This window comes from Bubalus bubalis, chromosome 11, assembly GCF_019923935.1.
Source record: "Bubalus bubalis isolate 160015118507 breed Murrah chromosome 11, NDDB_SH_1, whole genome shotgun sequence".
Lineage (NCBI taxonomy): Eukaryota > Metazoa > Chordata > Mammalia > Artiodactyla > Bovidae > Bubalus > Bubalus bubalis.
The window spans coordinates 59,654,964-59,665,268 of record NC_059167.1 but is presented as its reverse complement, the minus strand read 5'-3'; the positions used below and the strand labels follow the sequence as shown (position 1 = coordinate 59,665,268).

Here is a 10,305-nt window from a genome sequence, read left to right as displayed (position 1 = left end):
TCCTTTATTAACTGGGACTTGTGGTGCCCCTGAGGACTGGTGTCCCCTCCTCTCCTTCCCCCACTTTCTTACCTTCCCTCATGTAGTTCCCTTTGGTGTTTTTCCAAGAGCTCTTTTTGCAATTCCTCTTTCTCAAGAATGTGTTTCTCCACCAGGCTTTTCAGCTGCTCCTGGTGAACTTGTTCTAGTTTCTGAGTCAAGCCCCTCACCTTCTCCTCTGTCCAGGCGCCATTTTGGACGAGTCTTTCCCTCTCTCTGTTAAAGCCTTCCTCCACCTGCTCCAGCCTAGCCCTGAGTGCCATCTCATGCTCCAGCCGCAGCTCCTCCTGCACGTGAGCCTTCTCCTCATCCCACTTCATTTGCAGCTGTTTTTTCTCCTCCTCATGTCTGCAGATAGCCACGTGCTGTGCCTCCTTGAGTACCTCTGTCTGGCCCTGAAGTTCTGCAATTTTATTTTTAAGGTCACTTATTTGTTCTTCTAAGATGTGTACTTCATTCTCACACTTGAGCTTCATGTTCTCCTGCTCCTTTTCAAAGGCAACTTTGGTTTCATCTAGCTGCTTTTCATAATAGTTCACCTAAAGCCAGAAAGTGAAACCACCACAGTGTTATTCAACTCAAGGCCATGGAAAGGCGATGGGGCAGTAAAGACTTTTTTCTTACAACACATTTCTCAGTTTTCCTATTTTTGTTTTAAAGTAACAATTCAAACACATTAAATAAGATATTTTTAAGTCAGGCATGGTTTGATTTCCTTTGTAAATTGGTTGAATTTTATTAGTTTCTAAACAACTCTGTTAAAACTAACTAGACCTTCACATAGACACTGTATTTCTTCACAGGCATCCTTTCCAACTGCAAACTGAAAGTCTTAACATAGATAATTATATTCAAGTATTCGACTCTGCAGGCCTCATGGGGACACAAGTTGGATAAGACATAGCCCCTTCTCTAGACATGGTTATGACAAATATAAAGAAAGTGTACTACCAGTTAGAATAAAACATTTAAAAACATGTATAGGAAAAATACCTACAGTGTAACCTGGGGACTCCAAGGAGGTGAAAATCATGTTTGGTTGGGAGAATTCAGGAATATAAGAGGTAGCATCTGATGTAAGCTCTGAAGGTTAAGTAGACTTTCAAGAGGTAGAAAGAAATAATAACATAGCATGGAATAGCATGAGCAAAAGAGGACAGTTTGATGAAGAGCAGCAAACCACCTGGTCTGGCTGGAAGATGAAGTAACTCAAAGGATGATAAAAGAGAAGACTGCAAATATAACCTAAAGCAATACGGTAAAGGGTTTTGAAAACCAAGATTCAGAACTTGTACCTAATTTAGGAGGTAATGCTGTATCAAAGTACTTTTTTGGTTTTTTTAAAGTTTTTTTTTAGTGAGTTGGAAATAATGTAATGACCTTTAAGCTCCATGCTGGCTAGGACTGAAGATATTCCAGTTTTAAGAATCCCTCTCCTAAGAAGAAGAGCCCTCAAAGGCCCCTTGGCCTGTGAAAGCATCCTGAGGAAGTGAGTTCCTGGTAGCCACCCAGATGCATGAGGAAATGTACAGAAAGTGCTGCTCTGGGAGAAAAAAGAATGGACAGTGTCATACATGCAAAAGCTTGTCAGAGCTCAAAGAAATCAGAGAACAGGATTGAGAAGAAGGTCTTACTTTATCTTCAAGCTCCAGTCTTAGGTGACACAACTCCCTGTGATGTTGTTCTTTCATCTGTTCGATGACCAGCTCTGCCTCGATGCTCATATTCAGTGGATTGCATTCTTCAGAACCAAGCCCTGAAAACACATGGGAATCTGTTGACCCGGCTGCAGGTTCTTTCAATAACACAACTGGCATTAATTATGGAATCCTAAATTGTAATGATGATATCTACTAGGAAACAGCAGAATCCAAGAGTGGTCTCTTATTTTCAAGCATAAGAGAAAATGAGAAAAAACAAAGACAACAGATTTTTCATGTACAGGCAGGGTATCAAACCTTAATAGAAATCAATAGGACAGGAGGTGGGAGCAGATGGGGAAAATGTTTCTTAAAAGTGACCTCCTGCTAATGAAAATGCTACAGAGTGAGGCAGTATGATCAAACTAACCAGCCTTCTTTCCATCCAACAAATACTGGGTGAAAAATCAGCAGAAGGGAATGTGGCAGGAGGGTGAATGGCCAGCATACTTGCTACACTTTGAGGTGTTAACTTCATGGATCAAGATATCCAACCCACCACTCAACATTACAGAAGACTGAGCACTACAATGCTAATTTCCTGTAGTGCAGGTGGGGCCTCATCTTAAATTATCAGCTAAAGTTATTAAAAAGAATAGAGCATAGGTTAGGAACCTGGATATAGGCAGATTCGGTAGAAAACTATCAGCTCATTCCATAGGAGTTCACCTGTGCAACTGCCCACAGTGGTGACTGGGACAGACATTGAAATGTGAAGCATAAGCTGAGGGCTGAGCTAGTACACAGATGAAATGATTACATCTAATACTAAGACTGCTGCTGCTACTGCTGCTAAGTTGCTTCAGTCGTGTCCGACTCTGTGTGACCCCATAGACGGCAGCCCACCAGGTTCCCCCGTCCCTGGGATTCTCCAGGCAAGAACACTGGAGTGGGTTGCCATTTCCTTCTCCAATACTAAGGCAGGGGACTAATATTAAGGCAGGGGACTCAAAAAAAGTTTTCATGTGGAAGGACACAGGCAGATGCAAGAAATAGTGTAAGTCTAACAGCTGGAATTGACAATCTTTGGGCTTTCTCTACATCTGTCATGGCGTTCCCCATCTGAGAAGTGATACCTGGGGTATAAACCATCCCAAGATGGCACAGCCTCATGTACCCATGATTAGAACTCCCAGCCCTTGGTCATCTATGGAAAAGCCCAGAAAAGCTTCTGAGATATATCCTATCAGCTGGGCTCCATTCTTTTACCACAGTAAGGTTACAGAGTACAGACTTAGAGGAAAAGATTCAAGCCTCTTACTGTTCCCTCCTAACTCCCTTATATACTGTAGAATAAATAGGTAAGGAGAAGAATAAACAACCATTGTGAGAACCTGTACTCCCGTTCCAAGTAGCTGTGGGGAAAACTATTTATAATGAAGAATTTATCATAAATCCTTTCTGAAATTCATATTTAACACCCTGGAGGAAAGAAGCAGGATATGAGGAGGGAGGAAAAGAGCTGATAATGAACATAGGAGGGTTCCCAAACAGCTCTGCCTTCCAGCTGTATTACTCAAAATCCTCCCCAAGGCACAGGCACCAACATTTATTTATCTTATTTGTTGTTTTGCAGGCATTTAGCACAATCAGCATAAGGAAATCAAATTCTGGGGTTTCTGGCTGGCTCACTCTGCAAAACATGTCATACCAGTCAGGCACTCTTTTAGAAAGGGAGGATTCAGCAATAACTCAGTGACTGAATTCTAACACTCCCAAGGCCTGGATTCGCAGACTCGTAGCCAGTTTTTTTTTTTTTTTTAATATCCTTGTGGTTTGATTTTTCCATTTCTTTGTTGATGTGTATCAAAATCAGATGGAAATAGTCTCACAAAGACTTCAGGACAAATGAAAAAAACATACCACAAGTGAAACAGCTCAAGAAAATAGCATTGCCAAAGTCTTTTTTGGGGTGGGGTGGGGGTGGGGTAGTGCTGTGGGGGCGGAGAAGGCAGAGTTGCCAACATTTTGCATTTTACATTCAACCATGGTTTTTTTTTTTCCTTCTTCTTTTTTTTTCCTTCTTTTTTTTTTCTTTTCTAGTCAAGTGAAGCAGTGGGAGTGGAGAAGGAACAAAGAAATCTGTAACTGGCTGTCATCAATTAATTGTAAACACCACTGCACTCGGACCAGCCCAACCATGGTTTTAAAATCAAAACTCAAAGGCACAGACTCTGAAAAGATGGTGTCTGAATGGCTTACCCTGGTCAGGCTCGATGCAACCACTGTTAATATCAAGTTCTTCTGACAGTGAGTTCTTCAAGGGAAGCCTGGATACTTTGCCTTGTGTACGATATTCTTGCAGTTCAGACTGGAGTTCGTCTACTTGGTCTTGTAATAGCTGGAATTTAAAAACCAATATAAATCTTTGATGTGATATCAAAAACAAGCAACGGAAGAAAACACAGATACACTGTACATCATCAAAACTAAAAACTTTTGTGCTTCAAAGGACACCAACAAGAAAGTAAACGACAACCCACAACATGGAAAAAAAGTTTTTGTACCATATATATCTGATAAGGGACTTGTATATAGAATATATTAAGAACTATTACAACTCAATAATAAAAAGACAAAGAACACATTTAAATATTCAGCAAAAGATCTGAAGAGACATTTCTCCAAAGAAGATATATTGACAAGCACATGAAAAGATACTCAATATTATTAGCCGTCAGAGAAATGCAAATCAAAGCCACGATGAGATTCCACTTCATATCCACTAGGATATGAAGGATAAAAAGGACATACAGTAACAACTGTTGGCAAGGATGGAGAGAAACGGGAACTGTCTTACTGGTGGGAATGTAAAATGGTGCAAATATTTTGCAAAAAATTTGGCAGTTCTTCAAAGGTTAAGCATACAGTGATCATGTGATTCAATTCCACTCCTCAGTACATACCCAAGAGAAATGAAAGCCTATGTCCACACAAGAGCTCACACACAAATTACTCACAGCAGCCCATTATTCACAATATTTGGATAACTCAATGTCCATCAACTAAGGAATGGATAAATAAAATGTGGTATGGCTATGCTATGGAATATTATGCAGCAATAGAAATAAACAAAGTACTGATACACGGTACTACATGGATGGAGCTCAGAAACAATATGCTAAATGGAAGAAGCCAGTCACAAAGGTTGATATATTGTATAAATCCGTTTATAGGAAATGTAAAAAATAGGCAAAACCAAACAGACAGCAAATAGATCATTAGCTGCCTAGGGCTGGAGGTCACGGGAGAGATTATAGCCAGGTGGACTGGGAGTTTCTTTGCGGGTGATGAAAATGTTCTAAAATTTATTATGGTAATGGTTGTACAATTCTGTGAATATACTAAAAGAGACTGAATTGTATACCTTAAGTTGGTGAACTGTATGGTTATGAAAAGCTATTAAAAAATAAATAAGTGGATGAATTTGGGGAATTTTTGGAGGTGGAGCTGACAGATTCTACTGATGAAATAATTGAAAGCATAGGAGAAAAAAAATCTATATAACTGAAAGCACAGGAGATTAGAGACAAGAGCCAAAATGTATTTGTAAGAGTGACAAATATTTCATTTCTTTTCTCAAAATCTGCGTGTATATTTCCTGAGAAGGCAGACTATGAACAGCCTCATAAGGAGGTGATTGTTTTCTTCATTTTTGCCCAAGTACTATGTTCATCTAAAGCAGGCTGAACTCAGTTATGCTCACCATGTTAAAATACACAAGTGTTTTTGGTTTAAGGAAAAAAAAAAAAAAAATCCCAGATTCCCGAGCTTAGAAGAGTTACTTTTCTAAAAAAGTCAAAGATTCTTATTTATTAGGATGTTTTTGTGTCCTCTAGTAGTAATGACTTACTACTTAAAGACTTGAGTGTTTTCTGCTCTATTTGTATTTTGTAAATAAAGTAAGGAATGTATTCAGGAAAAAACCCCACAGAACAAAAGCAAATTATATCAGAGTAGGCCTGCACTCAGGAAAGGCTGGTATTGGAATAAGCATATCAACATGACCACAGTTTCCTTCTCTTAGAATAAAACTTTATTTTCCTCTAATTACTGGCAATTTCTGACCCAGATAAAACAAACAACCGCAGTTTGCACAACTCTCTCATATGTCAGGATACTAAATAATAACATTAATAGCAAGCACTTAGGTTAAGTGTTTTCTGTGTCTCAGGCTCTGTTCTAAGCACTTCACGTGTACTTCCTGACTCCCCACAACAACCCTATTTGTGGGTTCATTTATTTTTTGTCACCTTGTAGATGAGGAATTGAGATACCCACAGGTTATGTTTACCAGTCACTTGGCTGGTAAACGGTGAAGCAGGATCTGAATTAGGCACTCCTCCACTTACTAAGTTCTCTTCAGTCACTCACCCGGCACTGCTGCTCATATTCATTTCTCATCTGTGTCAGCCTTTCTTCTTGCAGGAAGAATTCAGCACTGCTGGGATCAAGGTCACCAAACTAGAAAATGGAAAGTGCAAAGTTGTCATTTTTCCCAAGTGTCCTTCTTTGACCTATAAAATACCAAAGGCCCCAACTTCTGGTGTTCACTCAGTCTCTTGAGTATGAAAGGAATGTGACTTTTGAACAGAAACACCATCCACTGGAAGATGGAAAGAACATTCTAGAGTGATGTGTTCAACTAAAGCAGAGATCCTTTCTCAGTGCCATGCAAAGTTTTCCTCGTATAAATTAAATCCCTGCAAAAGTTGACAACTTCCTTTAGTCACATAAATAATTCCATAACAGATATTTTCTTAGTGGCACTGCTTCTGGTCTTTTGAGTAAACTACATTTCAGGGTTACCTTTCAGGAAATCACGTTTAAACAGATTTACCTTTTCTGCCAAAACATTTTCCAAATTTTGCTGAAGTTTGTTTGTCAGACTCTCATACTCTGCCAACTTCTCTGTATTCTCCAGAAGCTCATTTTCTAGACGACTGTTTTCCTGAAGAAATTTGGGGAAATTATGTGGATTGAAAAGGAAGCTGTTGTACCATTTTATATCATGCATAAATCAATGCTCTAGATTGAGAAAGTTTCAGTACGTTAGAGGAGAAGAAGTAAATATTTTAAAAAAAACAATGTTTATCTTATAACCCCAAAGCGTGCCTCTTCTTTTTCTTGATCCTACAGAACCATGCTATCCAACAGCAGGCACTAGCAGTCCCAGGTAGAGGAGCTGTGAGTATGAAATACTCGCCAGATTTTGAGGATTTAGAACAAAAATAAAAAAAAAAAAGCTCAATAACAGGTTTTCTATATTAATTACAAGTCAAAATGATAATGTTTTAGAGATTACAGGTTAAAATGATTTAACATTAAATTCACCTGTTTCTTTTTACCTTTTAATGTGGCTGTCTGAAAATTTGAAATTACATATATGACTTGCACTGTACTTCTATTTGACAGCTTTGCAATTGAAAATTTAATGACATGAAAAGCGTTCTCATTAGGATGTCACATGAAAGACTGGCTGCAGAATGCCATGTTTATTTGACAGCAAAAGAGAACTCAGAGAAACTGCAAAAAGCAAAATAGCTCCAACAATTCTCATTTAATGATGATATACACACATTTATATTTAATTTACAATTTGATTCTGGTTTAAAGATATAAAAGCTACACATACAGTTTTTTCATAATTTATGTTTAAATTATTATAACAACATGTCAACCTAAGTCCACAAAATGTGGGTTTTTTCTGTGTATTTTCAAAGCATATCTTGCTAAAATATAGAGATGATATATTTCTTTTTAGAAAACTTCTTATTTTGTATTAGGGTATAGCCAATTAACAAACAAGGCTGTGGTAGTTTCAGGTAAACAGCAAAGGGACTCAGTCACACATATACGTGTATCCATTCTCCACCAAGCTCTCCTCTTATCCAGGCTGCCACATAACATTGAGCAGAGTTCCATGTGCTATACAGTAGGTCCTTGTTGGTTATCTATTTTAAATACAGCAGTGTACACATGTCCATCCCAAACGCCCTAACTATCCTTTCTCCCCGATCCTTCCTACCAGCACCCATAGGGTCATTCTCAAAATCTGTGAGTCTGTTTCTGTTTTATAAGTTCATTTGTATTAATATCATTTCTTTTTAGATTCTATATATATGGGATGTCATAGGATATTTTTCCTTCTCTGATTTACTTCACTCAGTCTGATACTGTCTAGGTCCATCCATGTTGCTGCAAATGGCACTATTTCATTCTTTTGAATGGCTGAGTAATAGTCCATTGTATATATGTACCACATCTTCTTTATCCATTCCTCTGTCATTGGGCATTTAAGTAGAGCCAATATATTTTAAATATATTCTTGTTCACACCCTCATGCAGTTAACATGGAGTAAAAAAGCATGTGCTTGAAGTGTTTAAAAAAGAAAACTACCTTCCCCTCAAAGGACAACTCTAGAATTCTAATCTTTCAAAGTATGTCTAAATTTAGATGTTAAAACAATCAGGAGCAATCTCTATGAATTGGGCCTGTGTTGGCACTTTGGAAACTGAGAAGTCAGCTTCTGTTGCCGACCACAGGGAACACACAATTGGGGCCATGGCAGGGGAGACAGATATGGATACAATTACCTAAGATGTGACAGAAAATATGCTATCTTCTGGCAAGAAAAAAAAGTAAGTGTAATGAAAACGAATAAGCAATTTGCCCTGCAGTGTTGGAGAAAGCAGTGAAGGAGCCTACAAGCCCACTGAGAAACTGAAATCACTGGCAGCAGGTGCAGCAGAGGCTGGGTGTGGACTTGGGGGTTGCTGGCAAGACCTGAGATCAGAAAGGTAGGAGCATGAACCCCCTTTCAGGGCCCTTCAGGCTGCCATGCCGCACTTTTACAAAGGGTATAGTATGATTCTTAAGTGTTCTTCAGTAAGATGGTACCCCACTCCAGTACTCTTGCCTGGAAAATCCCATGGACGGAGGAGCCCGGTGGGCTGCAGGCCATGGGGTCGCTAAGAGTTGGACACGACCGAGCGACTTCACTTTCACTTTTCCTTTCATGCATTGGAGAAGGAAATGGCAACCCACTCCAGTGTTCTTGCCTGGAGAATCCCAGGGACGGGGGAGCCTGGTGGGCTGCCGTCTATGGGGTCGCAGAGTCAGACACGACTTAAGCGACTCAGCAGCAGCAGCGGCAGTAAGATAACTCTGGTGACCAGGCGGAGGGAGTTTGGATAGATGGAAGAAAGAATGCACATACGTCAGTTGAGAAATTGTGATGAATTCCAAACCTGTTCAGAGGCTGTGGGAATGGAGAAATGGGATAAATCTGAGAAGCCTTTCAGAGCATCAGCAGGACTCAGAAAGTGAGAATCCAGGATGACCAAGGACGGTGACTTCTATGACTTACAGCACAGGGTGGTGATGGAGATTAGGGTGAAAATTCAGGAGAGGAAGCAGTTTGATGGTTAGGGAGGGAGAACTGGCTCAGTCTCTGATTTGTGGAGTTTCAGGAATCTTTCATAACCTCAACAAAACTAACTATTCCATAGATTCTTATTACTTTCAGATACTGTATATGTAGCAACTCACTCAATCTCCACATCAGTGCTCTGAGGTAGGTATTATGATGGTGATTCTCTTGTATATTAGGAAACAGGCTTGAGTAACCTGATGAATGTCTTCTGTAAGTGGTGGTATCCAGATTGGAACCAGGCAGTCTTGAGTCCAGACCCCTCCCAAGACCTGAGACGGTCCCACCCACCTTCAGCTCCAGCTGACACTACCACATTACCCAGTGTCAGAGCTCCATAAAGAGAAGCATCACTTCCTCTACTGAGGCACAAAAAAGAAGAGGAGGATGTGCAAGGGAAGAGGTAGATTTGGGAGCAGAGAAACAAAGTGGATGGCCTCGGCGTGGAAGGAAAAAAAAGCCATCTGCTAAGGATGAGGAAGGGGACAGCATCAACCAGGTATCAAACAGCCCTGAGGACTCACTTCCGCTTCAGCAGGTAAGAACAAGATATGCTGTTGGCAAACCAGAAGCCTGGACACCCCTGAAACCTGGGGCTCTACCATGTCCGGGTGTTGACCCAGACTTATGAGCCCTGTGCAGACCTGTCCTCTTACAGAGCTGTGGTTTTCCATGTGGTGTTCCCAGAAGGCACATAGACCACATAACTAAGAGGATAATTACCTTTAAAGAGAGTGCAAGGCGGTCCCGGATGTAGTTCTCTTCTGTTTTTGCCTTTTCGATTTCTTGCTCAAGTTCCAAACGCTGCTTGCCCACCTGCTGCAGGATCTGCTCTCTCTCCTTTCGAAACTCATTCTTTAAGGCTGCTATTCGCTCCTTGTACTCTTCATCCAGTTTCCTGTGAGAAGGAAAGACCGACAGGCTGCCATCAAGTCCCCAGAGGTCCCTCTGTAGAGCCACCAAAAATGGAGAGTCATAGAGATGGAAGCTTCTGGAGAAAGTGGCCAGTGAGCCCTGCTTTCCTGTAGGCTTGGCCACACCTAAGTCACCCCAGCCAGGTGTGGCCAAGCAGGCGGGCAGGCAGGCAAAACCCCACTGTTCTGGGCCAGGGTGGTGGGAAAGGAGGGCCCTGG

General features: G+C 40.6%; 1 protein-coding gene across 8 annotated transcripts in view; it reads right to left on the bottom strand.

The window, feature by feature from the left end:
• NIN (ninein) overlaps positions 1-10,305 on the bottom strand; it is a 104,741-nt gene that overhangs the window by 35,436 nt on the left and 59,000 nt on the right. For all 8 annotated transcript variants that reach the window (XM_025295786.2, XM_044925128.1, XM_044925129.1 and 5 more), the window contains 6 exons: positions 9,896-10,070; positions 6,580-6,690; positions 6,114-6,203; positions 3,942-4,080; positions 1,674-1,795; positions 73-578 (listed from right to left, as the gene is read on the bottom strand). In XM_025295786.2, coding sequence (XP_025151571.1) covers positions 73-578; positions 1,674-1,795; positions 3,942-4,080; positions 6,114-6,203; positions 6,580-6,690; positions 9,896-10,070 — 1,143 coding nt within the window. The remainder of the gene's footprint in view (positions 1-72; positions 579-1,673; positions 1,796-3,941; positions 4,081-6,113; positions 6,204-6,579; positions 6,691-9,895; positions 10,071-10,305) is intronic.